The following is a 24,378-nucleotide window of genomic DNA, read 5'->3' on the forward strand; positions in this document are numbered from 1 at the left end:
TTTCAACTTACCATCCCTTCCTTGCCTCAGTGGGACGAAACTGTCCAGCACTATCAGCAAGTCCTTTCTAAACAACCTCCACATTTTTATTGGATTTATTTTATCTGTTCCCAAATTAGGGAATAATAAATTCTAAATTCTTACCTCCCAATTTACAAGTACTCTACCCAACTTCGCAACTATAGAAACATAACAAATAGGATCAGGACTCAGCCATTCAGTCTTCATAATCATTGGTGGTCATCCAACTCTGTATTCTGTTCCCCCTTTCTCCCAAACCCTTCAGCCTTAAGAACTATATCTAACTCCTTCTTGAGAACATTCAAAGTTTTAGCCTCAATCAGTTCCTATGGCAGAGAATTCCACAGACTCACCACTGACTGGGGAAAGAAATTTCTCCTATCTCAGTCCTAAATGGTCACCCTATGTTCTTTGAATATGATCCCAGGTTCTGGACTCCCTGATCATTGGGAACATCCTTCCCACATTTACTCTGTTCATATTTTATATGTTTCTTCAAGATTCCCCCCCCCCCATTCTCTAAACATCAATGAATATAATGCTAACCAATCCAGTGTCTTGCAGCTATTCTCCTTCAGTCTGAGCCTGTGATTGAAATTAGATTCAATACAGAGATGAGAGCTTGTCTTACAAGGTGAGATTGAGCAGTTTAAGCATATACTGTCTCGTGTATCGAAGAATGAGAGCATATCTAATTGAGGTTGAGAAACATAGACAATAGGTGCAGGTGTAGGCCATTATGATCTTGGCTGATCATGCAATCTCAGTATCCTATTCCTGCTTTCTCTTCATACTCCTTTACCCCTTTAGCTGCAAGATCCACACCCAGCTCCTTGTTGAATGGAGCTAATGAACTGGCCCCAACAGCTTTCTGTGGAAGAGAATTCCATAGGTTCACAACTCCGAGTGAAGAAGTGCTTCCTCATCTCAGTCCCTGAATGGCTTACCCCTTTTTTTTTTATATAGATATTTTTATTGGAAATTTAACAGTTTTACAAGTTTCCAAAAATAAAAAAAACTCTCAAGTACAAACATTGATATACAATTAAATCTTAAATAAATAATAACCAAAATTTAACAGAAGAAAAATACCGAGAAAAAAAAACAAAACTCAACTAACTACTAATCTAACCTACAACTAACCAGAGTGTACATTTAAGTCTCTTACATTAGTCAAATAAGAGAAAGAAAAAAAAACCAACGGATAACACAGAAATTGGGTAGTAAGATACATGCTCGGAATGTGTTAACATCAAATGTAATAAAACCCGTATTCGTGCGGGATTCCTCTCCTAAGGGGCCCCGGACCAGCCAGGTTCGCAATCTCAATTAAATAAAAGCCCTTGTTAGGATAGCCGAAATATCTGTGTTTATATAATTCAAGAAGGGCAGCCATATTTTATGAAATAATTGGTCTTTCGGTGCACCATATTTGTAAGGAAGTCAAGGGGAATACATTCCATAATTAATCTGTGCCAATTTGAAAATCCAGGGGGGCCCTCAGTCACCCAGTTTACCAAAATATTTTTCCTTGCACAGAAAGAGAGAATAGAAAATAATCTCTTCCCGTGCATATCCAGGGAGGGTAATTTCGAAAAGCCCAAAAGGAGAGATACAAGGTCCATTTTAATTTCCGTTCCTAAAATTTCTGTCAGGGCACTTGCTACTTTAGTCCAGTATCTACGGATCTTATGACTGGTCCATAGGCAACGTACAAGAGTGCCCACCTCTATTTTACATTTGGGACACATTGGAGATGCTCCTACCTTAAATTTTGCCAATCGATCCGGTGCTATATGGGCCCTATGAAGTATCTTCAGCTGGATAGCCTGAGTTCTGTTGCAGATGGTGATTCTTCTGGCGTTTTCCCAAATGTCATTCCACGTTTCTATAGCGATTTCTAGTCCCAAATTCTGATCCCATGTTTTAAGCAGATTGTCCATATCTTCCAATACTTCATCATGTAGTTAATGATAAATAGTACTGACGGAAGATACCCCCATTGGCCGTAGCACTCTACATTCTCGATCTGATTTATAAAGACTATCTAATAACGTAGTCTTCTTCTGTATATAATCTCGAATTTGGAAGTATCAAAAGAGGTCTCCATTAAGTAATCCAAATTTCTGACGCAGCTGTTCAAAAGACATCAGGACCCCTTCTTTAAAAAGGTCCCCTAAACATGAGATACCCCTGGATCTCCAGAGTTTAAAAGTGGCATCTGTAACACCCGGTTGAAATCCCCATGCTCCCACTATCGGAGCATAGGGGGATATTTTATGTGAGTTGCCCTCATTTTGCTGCATTATATTCCAAGCTTTAATTGTGTTTAGTATTATAGGGTTTTTACAGTGATCCGTAATGATTTTCCTCTTGTCTGAAAATAAAAGGTTAATAAATGGGCATTTTATTTGAGAAGCCTCGATGTCCAACCAGATTGATTGTGGGTCAGACAAGACCCAGTCAGCTATGTAACTTAATAGGGAACTTAACTTATATTTCTTAAAATCTGGGAAGTCCAATCCTCCCCTTGCCTGTGGACGCTGTAGCTTCTTCAGCTTAATGAGGAGCCGTCTATGATTCCAGATAAAGGAACCCAACCAGCCATATAATTTACGTAGTGTCAGCCTCGGCAGCATCACCGGAAGCATTCTCATAGGGTATAGGAGACGGGGCAGGACATTCATTTTAATTAGTGCTATTCTACCCAGCCAGGAAATTGGAAGGTCTCCCCATCACTGGAGGTCCTGCCTTACCCTTTCCAGTAAATGCCCAAAGTTAGCCTTGTATAACTGACCAAATACTGGGGCAATAAAAATGCCTAAATATAAGAAACCCTCCAGGGACCACCGAAAGGGAAAGTGTGATCCGTCCACTAAGTGGGGTATCGTAGCAAGGCCACCCATTGGCATAGCCTTCGATTTTGAGAAATTAATTTTATAGCCTGAGAATGCGCTAAATGTATTAATAACTTGGATTAAGCGAGGCACGGACATCAGAGGATTACTGAGGAATAGAAGAACATCATCTGCATAAAGGGTAATTTTTTGTTTACCTGTACCAATCCTCGGGGCCGTTATATTAGGATCAACCTGTATAACTTCTGCTAGTGGTTAATTATTAGCGTAAATAGCAATGGCGAGAGAGGACATCCCTGATGGCAGCCCCTATCCACATTGAAGCTATCCGAGCCTAATCCATTGGTAACCACAACTGCTTTGAGATCACTATACAATGTTGAGATCCATTTGGTAAACACCTGTCCAACGCCAAACCTTTCCAATGTGTAAAACAAATATGACCATTCAACCCTATCAAATGCCTTTTCTGCGTCTAATGAAACTACTACTCCTGGTATCTTTCCCTGATGGCAGGCTTAAATCATATTCAAAACCCTTCTAATATTATTGGATGATCTACGGCCCTTAATAAACCCCGTCTGATCCTCCTTTATGATATGTGGCAATACCCTTTCTAGTCTCAGTGCTAACGTTTTAGAAAGGATTTTAAAATCTACATTTAGCAAGGATATTGGTCTGTATGATGCGTAATTTACTGGGTCCTTTCCTTTTTTAAGGATGAGAGATATTTGCCTCTTTCAACGAAGGCGGGAGACAGCCCTGACAAATGCGTAGTTATACATATCCATAAGTGGACCAGCCAATATTCCTGTAAATTCTTTATAGAATTCAACTTGAAAGCCATCTGGGCCAGGTGCCTTACCGCTGTGAAGTTGCCTGATTGCATCAAGTATTTCTTGGACTGTTAGGGGAGCATTTAAGACCGATACCTGTTCCAGAGTTAGGTACGGAAAGGTCAAATTTTTAAAAAATGATTGCATCCTCCTAGTCCTGTCTTCACAATCCTGTGATTTATATAAATCAGAATAAAATTTTCTAAAGATTGCGTTAATCCTTTTATGATCATGAGTCAAAATACCCGTACTTTCCTTGATAGACGTGATAGTTTGAGGGGCCTTTTTCTTCCTTGCAAGAAATGCTAAGTATCTACCCAGTTTGTCGCCAAATTCATATAACCTTTGTTTTGCAAATAATATTTCCCTCTTAGCTGTTTGGGTAATCGTGGTGTTTGGAGCTGTCGTAAGGGCCGTAATCCTTTGCAACTTGATAATAGAAGGTCTATCAGCGTATGCTGTTTCAGCTGCTTTTAAGCGAGCTTCGAGCAGACGCTGTTGTTCTCCCTTTAATTTTTTTCTGGGTCGCTGAATATGAGATGATCAAACCTTGCGCGTAAGCTTTAGTGGTCTCCCACATCATTGATGGGCTGCTAGCCGTACCTAAATTAATTTCTAAAAAAGTTTTAAATTCTTGAGAGAAGTACTTTACAAATTTACTATCTTTCATCAGGAAGGGGTCCATACGCCAATGCCGAGGGGATGTCCCATTGTCCCTCGCCTTGATTTCCATATATCGTGATCGGAAATTGCTATACTACCTATTTTACAGGATGATTTGGAATTTTAAAAAATCGAGGGGGCAAAAAACATATCAATTCTGGTATGACATTTATGTGGATTGGAGTAAAAAGAAAAATCTCTGCCCTGTGGATGAAGACATCTCCATACATCATCTAATCCTAATTCTTTATTCAAATCCACCAATTGTCTAGATCTGGGAGATACTCCTGCAGTACTCTTGGGAATCCTATCTATTTCCGGATCCATAATACAATTAAAATCTCTTCCTATAATTGTATGACGGGCACCAAGAGCCATCAATTTTGAAAAGGCTTCCATTATAAATTTAAAAGGATGTGCCGGGGGACAATACAAATTTAAAATCCCATATTCCTCTCCATTTATAAGGGCGTTAATCAGAATATATCGTCCAGATTCATCTTTTATCTGCTTTAGGATTTTGAAAGGGAAATTCTTCCGAATAAGGGTAACAACTCCCCTGCTTTTTGAGCTAAAAGAAGAAAAAAAGGCCTGATCAAATCCGCCCTGTCGTAATTTCAAGTGTTCTTTATCCAACAAGTGTGTCTCCTGTAGGAGAGCTATATCAACCCTTTCTTTCTTGAGGTTTGATAATATTTTCTTCCTTTTGACTGGCGAATTACTCCCCTTGACATTCCAGGTGCACCACTTAACCGACAGATCAACCATAATCGCCCGGACCCCTCGGGAGGGGAAACCCTATCCAGAACATCCCGAGCATAGAGCATATAAAAGTCACAAAAATAAAGGCTCTCTAATACGCTCACAACAGTATAATAAAAACTATTTCTAAATTTAAAAAAACGTATTTAAATGGAGATTTTCCCCCTTGTTCCCAGGAGGTATCACTTCCTTTCCAAAGGTCCATTGTATCCTCTCCCAACCAGTGCCCCACCCTTGACCCAGGCGCTCCTTAATAGGATGAGGAAAATTCAAACATACTACAGAGCTAGAGTTAACAGTGAGGACCCTACCCCCAGCCCCCCACCCACACTAACACCTGGATATATTTGGTAATGTTAATACCATGTATAAACATATATAACTATAAAATTACAACCTCAACAAGTAATAATTAAATATAATAATACAAAATAACAAGGGAAAACAACCTCGCTCCTAGAAACAGAGGTAAAATAGAATAAGGTAACCACCTCCCCCCCCTCCGGCCTATATATATATATATATATAGAATAATAAAAAAAAAACCAAGGTGGGGAGAAAATAGTTAAGTAGAGAATAAATAAATAAATCCCTCTCCCCGCCCTCCCAAACCGGAGTGGGGGGAAGGCAAACCAACATCAATTATCTCTTACAATTTATCTAAGAGAGTCCAAAAATTCCTTGGCCTTTTCCGGTGATCCGAAGTTATATAGGGATCTTTCATGGTTAAGGCGTAGCGTCGCTGGGTAGGGTAAGGAGTACTGAATATTTAAGTCCCTTAAATACTTCTTTGCCTCATCGAATGCCTTCCTCTTTCGGACCAGAGCTGGGGAAAAGTCCTGGAATAACATGATCTTGGATCCTTTATAGATCATGGCTTGGGAATCTTTTCCAAGATTTCTAGAGGCTTCTAGGAGTATCTGCCTCTCCTTATAGCTCTGCAGCCGGAACAGGACCGGGCAGGGGCGCTGGTTCGAGTTGGGCCCGCGTATTGCAACCCGGTAGGCCCATTCTACCCTTACCTGGCCTGATCCAGCTTCCAGATTTAACAGCTGTGGAAGCCACTGTTCAAGGAACATTGTAAGCTGGCCTTCCTCTTCCCGTTCGGGAAGGCCCAGCAAACGAATATTTTTTCGACGACCTCGATTTTCAAGGTCATCAATGTGGTTCTATAAGGTCCGGACTCGCTGTTCGAGAGTCCAGACCCGATCCACGGCCGATTGCACTGTAGTTTCGGAGGTCGCGGCCTTTAGCTCCGCCCCTCCAACTCGGCACTCGATTTCCTTAATGTCTCAGTCGTGCTTTTGCAGCGCGGCCGAGAGTGAGTCGCATCGACTTCGGGATTCTTCAATAAAAGCGTCGATCTTCGGATCCAGTTTGGAGATGATTTCCACAAGACTCGCCACCGGAGGTAAGTCCCCCAGGGCGGCTGCGGACGCCTCTGCTGCAGCTGGAGAGGGTGGGGGAGGGGTTCCTGCTTGCTGAGAGCTGTGGGCTCCCTTCTCTTTAATCATTTTTACTGAAGATTAAGTTGTTTAAATTCAATACTAAACAACTAATTAAATTAACAGCTATTTTAAATGATTTGGTGAGTGTGGTGGGGGTGGGTGACCCACTTTGCCCAAGTCTTGGGAGGAGCACTGTAGAGTCAGACTTGCTGGGTCGCCGCCATCTTGGATCCCCCTCACCCCTTATTCTTAAGAGTGTGTGATCCCTAGTTCTGGACTTACCCAACATGAGGAACATTGTTGTGGTTCTGTTCACCGAGCTGGAAGTTTTTGTTGCAAACGTTTCGTCCCCTGGCTAGGCGACATCATCAATGCTTGGGAGCCTCCTGCGAAGCGCTTCTTTGATGTTTCCTCCGGTGTTTATAGTGGTCTGTCCCTGCCGCTTCCGGTTGTCAGTTTCAGCTGTCCGCTGTAGTGACGGCACTGTTCACTTCGATTGACAAAACCCTAGCCAGAGAAACAATAGCCAACCTACTGGACATACAGAACAGAAAACAGGATGCTGAACCTATCAACAAAGACGGCATACTTAAACTACTGGACTTGTGCCTCACAACACACTTCACATTCAACAACCAGACATACGAACAAATCAACGGAACACCCATGGGATCACCAATCTCGGGACTCAGCAGAGGCAGTTATGCAAAGGTTAGAACAAACAGTCATACCACAAATTCAACCCAAACTCTGGGTCAGATATGTCGATGACACGTTTGTAATCATTAAAAACACGGAAATAGAAAAAACACACCGGATCATCAACGCCACACTCACAGGAATCCGATTCACGAGAGAAGAAGAAAAGGATAGCCAACTCCCATTCCTAGACGTGATGGTACAGAGAACACCAAACAGAGAATTCACTGCAAGGGTATACAGGAAAGGCACACACACAGACCAAGTCCGAAACTATGAAAGTAACCACCCCAACACACACAAACGAAGCTGCATCAGGACACTATTCAGAAGGGCCACAACACACTGCAGTACACCAGAACTGCAAAAAGAAGAAGAGGAACACCTATACAAGGTATTCGCCAAAAACGGATACCCACGCAACTTCATCAACAGATGCCTAAGAGAAAGACCACAGAACGAGGACATACCACAACCAAAAGGACTAGCCACACTACCATACATCAGGAGCATCTTGGAACTGACAGCGAGACTACTGCGACCCTTAGGACTCATAACGGCACACAAACCAACAGCCACGCTCAGACAACAACTCACCAGAACGAAGGACCCGATACCCAACATGAGCAAAACTAATGTAGTGTACAAAGTCCCATGCAAGGACTGCACAAAACACTATATAGGACAAACAGGAAGACAGCTAACAATCCGCATACATGAACATCAACTAGCCACGAAACGACACGACCAGCTATCCTTAGTAGCCACACACGCAGACAACAAGCAACATGAATTCGACTGGGACAACACTACTATCATAGGGCAAGCCAGACAGAGAACAGCCAGGGAATTCCTAGAGGCATGGCATTCATCCACAAACTCCATCAACAAACACATCGACCTGGACCCAATATATCAACCACTACAGCGGACAGCTGAAACTGACAACCGGAAGCGGCAGGGACAGACCACTATAAACACCGGAGGAAACATCAAAGAAGCGCTTCGCAGGAGGCTCCCAAGCACTGATGATGTCGCCTAGCCAGGGGACGAACGTTTGCAACAAAAACTTCCAGCTCGGCGAACAGAACCACAACAACGAGCACCCGAGCTACAAATCTTCGCACAAATGAGGAACATTCTTCCACATCTAGCTTGACCAGTCCCATCTGAATTTTATGTTTCTATGAGGTTCCCTGCTCATTCTTCTGAATTCCATTGAGTACAGCCCAGTCAATCCAACCTTTCTTCATATGGCAGTCCTGTCATTCTGCCAACCAGTCTGGTGAAGTTTTGCTGGACTCCCTCAATAGCAAGAATGTTTTTCCTCAGTCCAGAAGACCAAAACTGCACACAATACTCAAGGTATGGCCTCACCAAGTCCCTGTAGAACTGCAGCAAAACATTCTTACTCCAATTCACAAATCCTCTTGCTGTGAAGGCCAGCATGCCATTAGCTTTCCTGACCGCCAGCTGCACCTGCATGCCAACCTTCAGCAATTGTCCCACCATGATACCCAGGTCTCATTGCGCCTCACCGTTTCCTAAACTGCCACCTTTCAGATAATAATTTGCCTTTCAGTTTTTGCCTCATAGTTATCCTCATTATATTTCATATAGAATTTAGTATTTGCCCATTCAGCCAGTCTGTCCAAGTGACCCTGCAGCCTCTTAGTATCCTACTCACTGAGCACACTGCCACCCAGCTTAGTGTCATCTAAAAAATACAGCATTCAATTGCTTCGTCCAAATCATTAATGTATATTGCAAACAGCTGGGGTCCCAGCAGTGCGGTATCTCACTCGTCACTGCCTGCCATTCTAAAAAGGACCAGTTTATTCCAATTCTCTGCTTCCTGTCTGCTTACCAGTTCTCTATGCACATAAATACATTATCTCCGATACCAGGAGCTTTAATTTTCCATACTAATCTCTTGTGTGAAACCTTGTCAAAAGCCTTTTGAAAGTCCTGATACACAACATTGACTAATTCACCCTTGTCCACTCTACTTGTCACACCCTCAAAGAAGTCCAGAAGATTTGTCAAACATGATTTCCCTTTAGTGAATCCATGCTTTTTGATTTTTGTCTTTGATTTCTCTGCCTTTCACTTTCATTTTTCCCCTTACGACCTTTTTTTTCTGTCCCCACTTTACTTCCCTCCAATTTCTTGCTTGGTTCCCATCATCCTGCCATATTAGTTTAAACCCTTCCCAACAGCACAAGCAAACATTCGCCCAGGATGTTGGTTCCAGTCCTGCCCAAGTGCAGACTGTCAAGTTTATACTGGTCCCACCTAACCCCAGAACTGGTTCCAGTGTCCCAGGAATTTGAATCCCTCCCTTAAGTCACGCATTCATCTCAGCTAGAACATGGCATTAGTAACAATCCCAAGATTGCTACCTTTGAGGTCCTACGTTTAACTCCTAACCTCTTAAATTCAGCTTGTAGGACCTCATCGCATTTTTCCCGATAATCTTGGTGCCTATCCGCACCATGAAGCTGGCTGTTCACCCTCCCGCTCCAGAATGTCCTGCAGCCACTCCAAGACATGCTTGACTCTTGCACCAGGGAGGCAATATACCATCCTGGACTCTGGTTTGTGCCCACAGAAATACCTATTTATTCCCCTGACAATTGAATCCCCTATCTCTACAGCTCTGCCACTCTTTTTCCTGCCCTCCTGTGCAGCAGACCCAGCCATGGTGCCATGAACCCAGCTGCTGCCGGCTTCCCTTGGTGAGCCATTTCCCCCAATAGTATACTGTTTTGGAGGAAGATGACCACAGGGGACCCCTACACTACCTCCCTACTCTTCCTCTGTCTGTTGGTCACACATTCCCTACCTTCCTCAGTAATTTTTATCTGCAGTGTGACCAACTTACTAAATATACTATCCACGATTCCCTGAGCCTCACGGATGTTCCAAAGTGAATCCAGCCGCAGCAGTGTATAAGATGCTGAAAGGAATTGACAAAGTAGGCAGAGGGGATGTGTCCTCATGTGGGGCAATCTAGAACAAGAAGTCATAGTTTTAAGATAAGGGATGGCAAATTTAATACCGGGATGAGGAGAAATGTCTTCTTTCAAAGAGTAATGAATCTGTGGAATTCACTACTCCAGGTTGTGATGGATGCTCGGACATTGAGTAAATTTAAGGAGGAGATGACAGATTTTAAATTTGTATGAAGTTGAAAGGTTATGGGGAGTGGGCAGTCAAGTGGAGTTGAGGCTGAGATGAAATTAGCTATGATCATACCAAATGACAGCGTAGGCTCGAGGAGCTGACTTGCCTATTCCTGTCCCTTACGTTCTTATGAGATAATGCAAGCAACAACTTGACACAAATACATAATAGGTACGTGCAGCCATCAGCAACATTATTAAACTTGTGAATGTGGAAGCAATGATTCAGATGCTGTTGTATCTGGCTTACCTGAGTTTAGGAGAACATGTTGTACTACTGTACCATCCCTAGAGCAGGAAGCATAGGGCCTACACGTTTGAATAAAGGAGGAGTCAGACACAAAGCAGAGGTGCCTGCTAAGCACCATTTTTGTGGACAGTGCAAGTTTAATGGCTGGTAAGCCTTCATTGATAGATATCACCTCAGTGCCCACAGAAATGCCTATTTATTCCCCTGACAATTGAATTCCCTATCTCTACAGCTCTGCCACTCTTTTTCCTGCCGTCCTGTGCAGCAGACCCAGCCATGGTGTCTAAATACATTGTTTCTTACAGGGAATCTTACATTTTGGGTATTTGGCTTTGACTCTATATATGCTTCCAAGAGTATCACTAGAAGGTGTAAGCAGGCTAGTGTCAGTGGGATCCTCTTGCATTTTCATGGGCGATTCCTACATCGGATTTTGCCACAATGGGTGTAAAACTGGAGGGACAAGCTATCCATTTGGAATTACACGGTTATTTTAACAGATGGCTGGAGAGGCTGATGAGCATCTAAGGCTGAGAATACACAGTGAGGAAAGTGAGGACTGTAGATGCTGGAGATCAGAGTCGAGAGTGTGGTGCTGGAAAAGCACAGCAGGTCAGGCAGCATCTGAGAAGCGGGAGAATCGAAGTTTCGAGAATCTGATTCCTGATGAAGGGCTTATGCTCGAAACGTCAAATCTCCTGCTCCTCAGATGCTCAAAAGCACTGTTGTGCTTTTCCAGTACCACACTTGACTGAGAATACACAGCCTCACTTTGTCAACCTCATTGGGGCTCCATTGTGAATACTATTGGATGTATTGCTTCTTCTTTTGCAAGTCTGCAATTAACCCAAGCAATTAATACAAGGAGGCAAAACAGTCCTCCAGCCTCCGATGTTGCCAGGATATTCAATAAAACCATACCAAATGTTTGTTCCGAGGAATCCTAGAATCCCTACAGTGTGAAAGCAGGCCATTCAGCCTATCGAGCCCACATCAACCCTCTGAACAGCATCTCACTCAGACTCATCCCCATACCCTATCCCTGTAACCCCCATTTCCCATGGCTAATCCACCTAACCTACACATCTTTGGATTGTGGGAGGAAACTCACGCAGACCACAGGGAGAATGTGCAAACTGACAGTCAGCCGAGGGTGGAATTGAACCCAGTGCCTGGCACTATGAAGCAGCAGTGCTAATGACTGCCACCAGACCTGAAATAGTTAATTCTACTTTCTCCCCACAGATGTTGCCAGACCGGCTGGGTTTCTCCAGCATTTCCTGTTTTTGCTTCAAATATTTGTGTTTGGGTTACATCTGTTTTTAATTTAGGCTCTGTGAATCAGGTACTGAGTCCTCACTAACACTCACCCCAGGGGTGCGTACTCAGCCCCCTACTGTACTCACTGTATACCCATGACTGCATCGCCAAATACCAGACTAATGGCATTTACAAGTTTGCTGATGACAGCACCATAGCTGGTTGAATCTCAGATGGTGACGAAACAGACTACAGATGGGAGGTGGAAGACCTGGTAAACGAGAACAACCTAGCTCTCAATGCCGGCAAAACCAAGGAGCTCATTATTTACTTTCGGCAGGATGTTATTCATGCCCCCCCCACATTAACAGCAGAGGTGGAACGAGTGGAGAGTATCAAGCTCCTGAGAGTGGTCATCCAAAACAAGCTTTCTTGGACTCTTCATGTGGACGCACTGGTTACAAAGGCCCAACAACATCTCTTCTTACTCAGGCAGCTGAGGAAATTTGGCCTGACAGTGAATACCCTTGCCAACCTTTGTAGATGCGTCATCGAGAACATTCTGTCTGGATATATCACTACCTGGTATGGCAACTGTACCATTCAAGAACAGAGATGGTTACAGAGAATAGTGAACTCAGCCCGGACAATCACAAAGGCCAATCTCCCATCTATAGAATCCATCTACCAGGCCCAATGTTAAGGAAAGGCTGCCAGCATTCTCAAAGATCCATCCCGCCCTGGAAATGCTTTTCTTCAAACTCTACCATCGGGGAGAAGGTTCAGAAGCCTGAACACACGCAACAGCCAGTTTCGTAACAGTTTCTACCGTACTATTGCTAGAATACTGAATGGACTAGCAAACTCTTAACAGTCGCCTGTACCCATGTTTTTGTTTTTGCCATTGTTTACCTATTATTTACTTATCTATGCTACTTAACTCTGTGATCTGCCTGCATTGCTCACAAAACAAAGCTTTTCACTGTGCCTCTTTACACGTGACAATAAATTCAATTCAATTCAATTCAGTTGTTATGTTTATATCAGGATAGGATAACAAATCAGAGGTCATGGGATGCAATGGATAGTGTCCCTTCTTCTGGGCCTGAACTTTGGATTCAAATCCAGTTTCAGGACTCAATGGCCACAGGAGGTTTGTGGGTAATGCGGTCAAACAGTTTGAGTATCAACCTGCAAATTTTTTCAACACAAGCCAGTGACAACGAATAAGAGTGGGAGAGTTTCCTGGTCAAACTATGTGATGGGAAGAAACTGGAGCCTCTACCATCATTATCAAGGCTACAGCCTGTGTGTGAAAATGCATTTAAAAATAAGTGGTTGCCTATTTATAATGCATGCGACGAAGCATTTTCTTAGAGGATTGTGAGACTTTGGACCTCTCTTCCTAAAAATATGATGTAAGCAGAGTTTTTGAATATGTTTAAGAGGTAGAGAGATGTTTGATAAGGAAAGACGTGATGGGTTATGGAGGGAATGTAAATTTGAGATTACAGTTAGATTAGTTATGAGACTCGATGTACCAAATGGTCTAATTCTGCTCCTTTATCCTAAGGTCTTATATTCTTCTTTTGTTGAGTGTGGAATAAGGTGAATGGGCTTAATGATCTATCTCTGTTTCTTGTTCATTTGTAACAGATATGGAAATGTGTTGCTGGAAAAGCGCAGCAGGTCAGGCAGCATCTAGGGGACAGGAGAATCGACGTTTCCTGAAGAAGGGCTAATGCCCGAAACGTCGATTCTCCTGTTCCCTAGATGCTGCCTGACCTGCTGCGCTTTTCCAGCAACACATTTCCATCTCTGATCTCCAGCATCTGCAGACCTCACTTTCTCCATTTGTAACAGATCCTTGGTAGGGGCACAGATTGCCTCAGTTGGCCAGTATGCCAATTGCATAGGATTTGAATCCTGTTGCAGGTGGATTGATTGGGAACCTGCCTCCTTTTCATCCTCTCCCTTTCCCTCCCTGATGGAGGATACGGTGCTGTGGGGCAAAACCATCTTTGGGCAGAGATCTCAAGAGGAGGAATTGGGATATACTGGGCATACTTGCTCAGCTGCACAAGTTATACTGAGATATATACTGAGTTCCCTGGTTTTCTTGGCACCATGCTTTACATCAAATTAATTCATACATACTTGGGAAAAACGAGGCACTCAAATAGTACAACAGGGGAAACAGTAATCCACAGAACATGCACAGTGGACTCTTGTACACTGTTGGCCATAGCCCAAGCTGCAGCCAATGCAGATAACCATTTACAACAGGTTTTCAACCAGATATGCTGAGTGGATGACCCATTTCAGCCTGTTCCTGAAATCCCCAGTAGCATAGATGCTAGTCTTTAACCAAACTGATTTTGTCTGCATGTAATAGCAACAATGCATATAATCTACAAGATATAGTGCAACAACTCGCTAATGCTCCTGTGACAGCACTGTCCAAGAATAGCAGATGCTTGGGAACATCACCTTCTGCAATGCACCCACCCTGACTTGGAATGACATCATTATTGTTTACTGGTACTGGGGCGTAATTCAGAACTCAAAATCTAAAAGGCAGTATAGGAACATCCGCAGTTAGGGTAGGCAACAAATAGTGGTCTTGCTGGTGACACTTATATCAAACAGTGAATTTGTAAACCTCTCTTGAAGATATCAAAAGGTTATCTGGATGCCATGTTCATGTTTACTTTTCACCATCAGTTTAAAAAAAGTCTGGGGATCTTATAGAAACATATAAAATTATGAAAGTGATCAATAAGATAGAGGCAGGCAAGTTGTTTCTGCTGGTGGTGAGACTAGGACTAGGGGACATGGCCTCAAGATTAGAGGGAGTAGATTTAAGGCAGAGATGAGGAGGAACTGCTTTTCGCAGAGAGTAGTGAATCTATGGAAATCACTGCCCAAGGAAACAGTAGAGGCAGCTTCATTAAATATATTCAAGACATAGTTGGATGGGTTTTTGCATAGTAGGGAATTAAGGGTTATGGGGATAATACAGATAGGAGGAACTGAGACGATGGATGGATCAGCCATGATCTTAATGAATGACAGCACTTGCTCAATGGGCCAAATGGCCTATTCCTGCTGCTATTACTATGATACTATGAATTACAGGTCAGGCAGCATCCGAGGGGCAGAAAAATCGATGTTTCGGGCATTAGCCCTTCATCAGGAATGAAAACTAATGCTTCCAATTAAACCTGTTGAACTATAACCTGGTATCATGTGATTTTTAACTTAACACTTATAATCTAGACTCTGATCTCCAGCATCTGCAGTCATAATTTTACCTACTATGAATTATTGTCGACCTGAATGGTCATATTTGACATTTCCTGTGGTTGCAGTCAGTCATGTGCCATTAATGATCATGGATAAATTCTGTTAACTCAACAGAATTCTTCCATTAGCCTTTTAATCACTGTACTGCTCCCTATCAGTCTTCCTCTTGCCGTCTCTCTCTCTCTCTCTCACTGTCCTCATCCTCATTTTCTCTGCCTCTTTCTTTACAAATCTCTCCTTCTCAGCCTTTTGCATCCTGAATTGCTTTCTCAGTTTTCTGTCACTCTCTCTATCTCAGTGTCTAGCTCCTCTCTTTTTGTCCCACCTCTGGACCCCTCACTATCTCTCCCCCTTTGCTCAGTCTTTCCATCTCTCTCACACTCCCTCTAGCAGTGTCTTCTTTCCCGTTTTTTCTTCTTTCTCCATTCTCTTTCTGCTTCTATTTTTGTAAAGATCTTATCCACATAATGACACTTCATCACCTCAGATGAGGCATTATTGATTTGTAATATCTAGTTATTGTAGGGGAAATGGGAGATCTCTATACTAGATAACTTCTGTGTGTGAGAGAATAGAATTCGTCAACCTGGGAATAGCTTCACTTTGCAGTGGGATGGATATTTCCATAGTTTAGGCTAAAAGCATCTTTCTACGATCTTCTCAGTAATTGTCACTCAGCAGTTCTGGCTAAACTGGGAATGTGGGATAACCTTTCCAGTCTCCCAGCAATGCACTGTTCCTGATTCACCATCCCTCTACTGCAGCAAAAGAAAGAACAGTGTGCTAACTACTAACTCAGGAGGTCTCTTAAATGACCCCCACAGAACCATAAGGAGAGGAGGGAAGCGTACTGGGAGTGAGTGTTGGCTCTCAGCAGCCAGTCCCTTGTCCTAGTCCAAGCCCCTGTCATGAATTACTGCAGATCAGGACTCCACATGCACACCACATCAACAGGCTGCCACATTGATACTGGGTGACTTAGACTTCTTATTTGCCTGCCTTTACCCATTTAAATGCCTTGAGTGATTGTGAGGCAGGAAGGTACCACCCAGAGCTTAAATAGAACAATTTTGAGAAGAATGTTGTGTTCTGGTCCACCGCCATCCAACAAATTATTCCCTCAAGTACACCTATCTACAGAATCAGACAAGATGTCCTGTGAAGCCTATCTCAATATCAGAGCAATTTGCTCCATCTTTTCTCAGGCAGTGGTGAGTTGCCAGTTTAAAGGAGATTATAGCTTGCTAAACACCTTGTTAACAGCGCATCTCGCCTCATTAATAGTCAGCTTCTTACCTTACCAAATGTATGAAACAAGGTAGACGTTGGGAAATTTTGACATAGAGGTCAGGGCAGGCACCTGGGCACTTTAGCTAACCACTGGCTGTGAGGAGTCTCCATGTTGGTCACCAGCATCTCAGGGCACAATCCATGGCCACCAGCTGCACGGACCCCTTGTGCACAGACATTGCACCCGCCATTTGCCAGCCCTTCATGATCTTCCTGCCACCTTTCCATTCCACTTTGCAGGACTCTCAGGAAGCACAGAATTACATTGCAGGATGCATGGGAAACTAGCATTGAGAGACGGCAACAGGGACACTTGATGCAAAGGGATAGGCACCCAGCTCATAGATGGGACAAGCCTGCATTTCAGGGTCACTTCCTTGCTTGCTGTCTCACTTAGTGGCTACCAGCTTGCTCACAGTCTGGCAGTACTGATTGGTGCTATCAGACAACCAAGCAGCTTGCCTTTCCTCAGTGTCTTATGAGACTTGTGAGGAGTCTAATGTTGAGTACCTTTTCGCTAATCTGGCTCTTTCTGCCCTATTGTGGGTTAAATCTTCCCTGTAATGAATGAAAGAGAGGGATAGAGTGAGGTGAAAGTGAGTAGCATGACTATTAATGCTGGTGCAGATAAGAGAAAGATGGTGAAGTGATCAAAGAGAATAAGGAGGCAGCACAGAGCGCTTGTAGGGCTCTATAATGTTAAGCACATTTGGTAAGATACAGTAACAAATCTCACAAGGACTCAAGGTGCAAATCCTTCCAAAAAAACAGTGCAGCTTGTGTGATGTCAAAACAAGCAAAAGGCACACATATTTTCTCTCAACATATTTAAATTATTGTCTCCCTGTGGTAATGAGTTCCATATTCTCACTGCTCTTTGGGTAAAGAAGTTTCTCCTGAATTCTCTAATGGATCTTGGTGACTGTATTAATTGATGGCTCCCAGTTCTGACTTTCCATAAGAGGAAACATATTCTCTGTGCCCCTACTGTCAAAAGCTTAGATATTTTTGAAGAGTAGTTACTGTTGTAATGTAGCAAACATGGCAGTTAATTTGTATGCAGCAAGCTGCCAAAAACAGCATTGGGATAATGTAGTGAAGCTGGTTAAGGGATAAATATAGACACAAAGGACTTGGGAGCAGGAGTAAATATTGAGCCTTCTGCCATAGCATTCAACAAAATGCTTGCGGAATTAGCTCAAATCTCTCGTTTGACCCCGATAACCATTATTCCCTTCTGGAACATAAATCCACTTAACCTTGAATGTATCCTAATGATACAGACTACCATTTTTTTTTGGAGAAGAGCATACCACAAGTTAACCATGCTTTGAAAGAGAGGAGTGCTCCATATATCTGTCTAAAAGGACATTGTAAGTTTTAAAGCTCTCTCATTCTTTCACTATGTTCTCCAGTTCTAGGGGAGAAGATAGGGAAGGGGGAAACATCCTCCCAATATTCTGCCTTACAAGTCCCCTCAGGATCTTCCATGTTTCAGTATGATCATTCCTCATAACTCTAAACTCTGAAGAGAATAGGTCCAATCTATTCAACCCTTCTTCATAAGATGATCCTTTCAGAGCAGCACTCTGTCAAGAGAACCTTCTCTGAACTGCTTCCAGGAAAGTAGGTAAAAACAATGACTGCAGATGCTGGAAACCAGATTCTGGATTAGTGGTGCTGGAAGATAAAGGGGGTGCAGTGGTAGTCTGGCGCACTGACCTCTACACCGCTGAAGCCAAATGCCAACTCGAGGACACCTCTTCCTACCACCCCCTCGACCATGACCCCACCCCCCATCACCAAACCATCATCTCCCAGACCATACAGAACCTCATCACCTCAGGAGATCTCCCACCCACAGCTTCCAACCTCATAGTCTGGGAACCCCACACTGCCCAGTTCTACCTTCTTCCCAAGATCCACAAGCCTGACCACCCTGGCCGACCCATTGTCTCAGCATGCTCCTGCCCCACTGAACTCATCTCTACCTACCTCGACACTGTCCTATCCCCCCCTAGTCCAGGAACTCTCCACATACGTTCGAGACACCACCCACGCCCTCCACCTCCTCCAAGACTTCCGTTTCCCTGGCCCCCAACGCCTCATCTTCACCATGGATATCCAATCCCACTGCACCTCCATTCGCCATGACCAGGGCCTCCAAGCCCTCCGTTTTTTCCTCTCCCAACATCCCCAACAGTACCCTTCCACCAACACTCATTCGTTTGACCGAACTGGTCCTCACCCTTAACAATTTCTCCTTCGAATCCTCCCACTTCCTCCAGACCAAAGGGGTAGCCATGGGCACACATATGGGCCCCAGCTATGCCTGTCTCTTTGTTGGCTACGTAGAACAGTTGATCTTCCGTAATTACACTGGCACCACTCCCCACCTCATCCTCAGCTACATTGATGACTGCATTGGCGCCACCTCATGCTCCCGCGAGGAGGTTGAGCAATTCATCAACTTCACCACCACATTCCACCCTGACCTTAAATTTACCTGGACCATCTCTAACACCTCCCTCCCCTTCCTGGACCTCTCCATCTCCATTAATGACGACCGACTTGACACTGACTTTTTTTACAAACCCACCGACTCCCACAGCTACCTGGATTACACCCCTTCCCACCCTACCTCTTGCAAAAATGCCATCTCATATTCCCAATTCCTCTGCCTCCGCCGTATCTGCTCCCAGGAGGACCAGTTCCACCACAGAACACACCAGATGGCCTCCTTCTTTAGAGAACAGGAGAATCGATTCTCCTGTTCCCTGGATGCTGCCTGATCTGCTGCGCTTTTCCAGCAACACATTTCCAGCTCTGATCTCCAGCATCTGCAGACCTCACTTTCTCCTCCTTCTTTAGAGACCACAATTTCCCTTCCCACGTGGTTAAAGATGCCCTCCAACGCATCTCGTCCACATCCCGCACCTCTGCCCTCAGACCCCACCCCTCCAACCGTAACAAGGACAGAACGCCCCTGGTGCTCACCTTCCACCCTACCAACCTTCGCATAAACCAAATCATCCGCCGACATTTCCGCCACCTCCAAAAAGACTCCACCACCAGGGAAATATTTCCCTCCCCACTCCTTTCCGCCTTCCGCAAAGATCGTTCCCTCCGTCTCTACCTGGTCAGGTCCACGCCCCCCTACAACCCACCCTCCCATCCTGGCACCTTCCTCTGCCACCGCAGGAACTGTAAAACCTGCGCCCACACCTCCTCCCTCACCTCCATCCAAGGCCCTAAAGGAGCCTTCCACATCCATCAAAGGTTTACCTGCACATCCACCAATATCATTTATTGTATCCGTTGCCCCCGATGCAGTCTCCTCTACATTGGGGAGACTGAACGCCTTCGAGCAGAGCGCTTTAGGGAACATCTCCAGGACACCCGCACCAATCAACCACACTGCCCTGTGGCTCAACATTTCAACTCCCCCTCCCACTCTGCCGAGGACATGGAGGTCCTGGGCCTCCTTCACCGCTGCTCCCTCACCACCAGATGCCTGGAGGAAGAACGCCTCATCTTCCGCCTCGGAACACTTCAACCCCAGGGCATCAATGTGGACTTCAACAGTTTCCTCATTTCCCCTTCCCCCACCTCACCCTAGTTCCAAACTTCCAGCTCTGCACTGTCCCCATGACTTGTCCAACCTGCCTATCTCCTTTTCCACCTATCCACTCCACCCTCCTCCTTGACCTATCACCTTCATCCCCTCCTCCACTCACCTATTGTACTCTATGCTACTTTCTCCCCACCCCCACCCTCCTCTAGCTTATCTCTCCACGCTTCAGGCTCTCTGCCTTTATTCCTGATGAAGGGCTTTTGCCCGAAACGTCAATTTTACTGCTCCTTGGATGCTGCCTGAACTGCTGTGCTCTTCCAGCACCACTAATCCATAATCATGCTTCCAGTATAGTATCTTTCCTTTCAAATAAGGAGACTGATAGTGTGCATAGCACTCTAGAGTGATCTCAACAATGCACTAATCAATTTTCCTTGTAAAAAAAACAATATTTCATTTGTCTTCATTACTTGCTGTAGCTGCATACGAACATTTTGTCATTCCTCAACAAGCACACCCAGATCCCTTTGTACCACCACAATCTCACTGCAGTCACACAATGTACAACTTTTCTTCTTACCAAAGTGGACAACCTTCCATGCCCCTTATTATACTTCATTTCCCAAATTTTTGCCTCCTCATTTGAAATGCCTATACCTTGTATTCCTTTACAGACTCTTTACCATTCTCTTGATAACTCCCTATCTCAGTGTCATCAGCAAATTTAGCTAGAATATATTCAGTCCTTTTACCCAGAGAATCCAGCTCTTCTTCCAAGGAATGTTGTTGGATTTTGTCCACCTGAGAGGTCAGACAAGGGTTCAGTGTAGCAACTAATTTAAAAAACAGCTCGCTTGACAGTCTAACATTGTCTCAGTGGTGAACTGCAGTGTCAGACTGGATTACCTGCTCAAGTAGTTGGTGCAGGATTTGGTCCTACGGCCTTCCATTTCACAAACAAGAGCACTAACACTGAGCTATCATTGAGAGTCCAACCAGATTGTGTATGGAACAGTGTTTAGGCCCCTGAGCATTTATGTTTGTGAGTTCACTTCCCAGATAATTATGTTCTAGTGTTCATTATCCTTTGTGCACGTTTTAGTATGTTTGATGTTAAGTGTATATGTGTTAGTCTGTTCGCTGTCCAGTGCACTTGATGGAATATCTACTGCCCTGGTACATGTAGCAGTGTCAGCTACCTGATGGAGGAGCAGCACTCTGAAAGCTTCCAAATAAACCTGATACATGTGTTTGTGTCTTCACTGCTGTCAGCACATTAGCATGTACATATCCCTGCGTATATGTCAGCGTGTTCACTGCTAAGACTAAGTATTAGCAAGTTTACTGCCCTAAGTTTATGTTAGCATGTCCACTCACCTGAGCATATTGTTAGTATGTTCACTGCTCTTATGTTCGTTACCTTGAATATACAAGTTAACATGTTCATTACCCTGAGAACATGTTAACAGCTCTAGGTACATGTGTTAGTATTTTCCCTGCCTGACAAAATGCTTGCATGTTCTTTGCCAGGAGTACAGGCACTCACATTCCCTCATCTGCACATATGCACTCATGTACCCTGCCCTGAATACACAGGCTCACATTTCCTCCCCCAAGTACACACACTCCCATTCCTCGTCCAGAGCATCGTGCTGGAGTATCGCTCCTATACAAGCCTCATCAAGTTTGTCTGATTCTGATTTGCCCTCCTTTCATCTTAATAAAATATAAATAATTTTGTATTAATTTTTAAGAACTACCAGAGTGATGACATTGAAACTCATGGTGTAGCATGTATTTGAGATAACCGAACAATTGTTAAAAAAATTCAAACATTTAAGGGACACAGCAGGACAAAGCAGCAAGTAGCAGATAAGCTGACACTTCACATGATTGTACCTCTGCACAATTCTAGCCTTATTACAAAAAGCAATGATTCAACAAGTGTTTGCTTTGGTATGATGTTAGAGTGAGAACGTTAAGGTGAGTTATTAATATTAACAAATATTAAGGTGAGAACTTTAGTCATTATAACTGACGGCTTTAAAATTGGCTTTGATGCCTATGAGTGTTGTTTCAAACTCTTTAATTGATATAGGTGATTCGTCATGTGAGACAATGTTTTAAGTACTGGGGACTATTTCACCATCATAGCAAAGAGTGTTTGGCCCAATCCATAAGGTGCCAGCCTGATTGCTCCGTAACTTGATGTGCTGGTATGTGTATTTGTGTGCATTACTTTAGGTTCAGAGTTTCACTCAAAATTTTATATCAAAGAATGAGGGTCATTGTGACCACTTTCATATCAAAGAATGGGGGTCATTGTGACCACTTTTCCCCTAAATGCCAACCAGAAGAGGCAAAATTGTCACAAGTCATTCAAATCTCTGATATGTAATCACATCAGCAGACTTCGCAATTTAAGACCAGATGCAATACTATTGACAGGATAAAAGTAGAATATCAGACAGCAGCACAAGCAACTTTAAGCAGGAAAACGAAACGGTTCTTCTAAAATCTCACATCAAGAAATCTAATGATTCCTTTCATGTTTTGCAGAGAAGAAAATCCCGCTATTCAGACCTGGATTTTGAAGTAAGCTTTCAGGATTTACAAATACAATTCACAATCAATGTTTGACATTGTATTAATTTCTGGCCCAAAAGTGCTAGGCTCCTAGCAAGATTGATCTAATTTGAAGAAATTGAGAATATAGCATGGATAAAGCTCTTCTTCCGTCCAACACCTTCTCAGTGCCTGTTTTGAAAACACCTTTCAATTCCTCGTCATTTCATGTTGAGAGATCATGAATTCATTATTTGTGAACTAAACTTCTGTGATGCAGTCCTTCCAAAATGAATGCATTCATATTTTGGAGAAACAAATCAATAGTACAAAGTAAACATAATATCATCTCACATATAAAATTCCTACACCTGCACTCTGCTCAGTAAAACATTTTGTGCAACTACTAATTAACTAATTAATTAATTAATTAATTAATTAATTAATTGGCACTAACTAATTCTCAACACTGACAGCTATTGGAATTTCTTTCCATATGTATCCTTGTAAAATCTGGTTTGTAAGTTAGCAAAGAACAGTACAGCACAGAGACAACCCACCAAGACTGTGCTGCCACTTGAGGCATTTCTAAACTAAAAACCTTTTGCCTGTACGCAGCCCGTATCGCTCTGTTCCCTTCCTTTTGATATATCTGTCAAGATGTCTCATAAACGTTGCTATTGTGTCTGCCTCCATGACCACCTCTGACAGCACATTCCAGTCACTTAGCACCTTTTGTGTAAAAACCTTACCTCTCAAATCTCCTTTAAACCCTTTTACCTTAGTCCCTTAGTAATTGATGCTGGGACAAAAGGGAACTGACTAACCATTCTTTCCATGTCTCTCACAATTTTGTAAACTTCTATCAGGTCACCTCTCATCCTTTGATGTTTAAGTGAAAACAAACTAAGTTTGTCCAATCATTCCTCATTGCTAATACCCTCCAAACTAGGCGACACCCTGGTTTCTGACTCTATACCATGTCCAAAGCCTTAATATCTTTCTGGTAGTGTGGTGATCAGGACTGAACACAATATTCCAATTTTGGCCTCATTACAGCTGCAACATGACTTACCAATTTTTATACTCTATGTCCTGAGCGATGAAGGTAAATGTGCCATATGTCTTCTTGACCACCTTACTATTCGTGTTGTCACTTTCAGGGAACTGTGGATCTGTAGGCCTAAATCCCTCTATATGTTGATGCTACTAAGGGTTCTGCCATTACTGTAAACCTCCCTCCTGAATTAGATCTTCCAAAATACATCACCCTTTTGGCTTTTTGATTTATTTTTTTTCTAATCTCATGAGCTGATTTGAGTACATTTTAACTAAGTTGAAGGTTTATTGTGAATCTTGTCGGTTTCCAGAAAGTCATGCACACAAGAAAGCGGCATATGGAATTATTTCAGGAGTTAAATCAAAAATTCCAGACACTGGACAGGTTCCGTGAGCCCCCAAGTACAAGCAGCATAGTAAGTATTGATTCATTTCCAAGTAGACATTTTTTTTAAAAGCTATTGCATTTGGCCTGTTTGTGCAACAATCCATATGTGCTCACCAGATCCTTCTGTTTGTTTCTACAGAATGAAAAAACATGGACTATCTCAGCAGCAGGGTATGAGAGGGGTAGTGCAAGTGTAAGTACAGCAACTCCATTG

At 43.3% G+C, this 24,378-nt stretch overlaps 1 protein-coding gene across 15 annotated transcripts in view; it reads left to right on the forward strand.

The window, feature by feature from the left end:
• The window catches only part of adgrb3 (adhesion G protein-coupled receptor B3), an 858,467-nt gene that overhangs the window by 827,395 nt on the left and 6,694 nt on the right, over positions 1-24,378 (forward strand). For all 15 annotated transcript variants that reach the window (XM_087979341.1, XM_087979352.1, XM_087979359.1 and 12 more), the window contains 3 exons: positions 22,712-22,747; positions 24,088-24,192; positions 24,304-24,357. In XM_087979341.1, the coding sequence (XP_087835467.1) occupies positions 22,712-22,747; positions 24,088-24,192; positions 24,304-24,357 (195 nt within the window). The remainder of the gene's footprint in view (positions 1-22,711; positions 22,748-24,087; positions 24,193-24,303; positions 24,358-24,378) is intronic.

The sequence above is a fragment of the Chiloscyllium plagiosum genome, unplaced genomic scaffold (assembly GCF_037043375.1).
Source record: "Chiloscyllium plagiosum isolate Xiang-an unplaced genomic scaffold, Cpla_swu_hap1 HiC_scaffold_3, whole genome shotgun sequence".
NCBI classification, from domain to species: Eukaryota; Metazoa; Chordata; class Chondrichthyes; order Orectolobiformes; family Hemiscylliidae; genus Chiloscyllium; species Chiloscyllium plagiosum.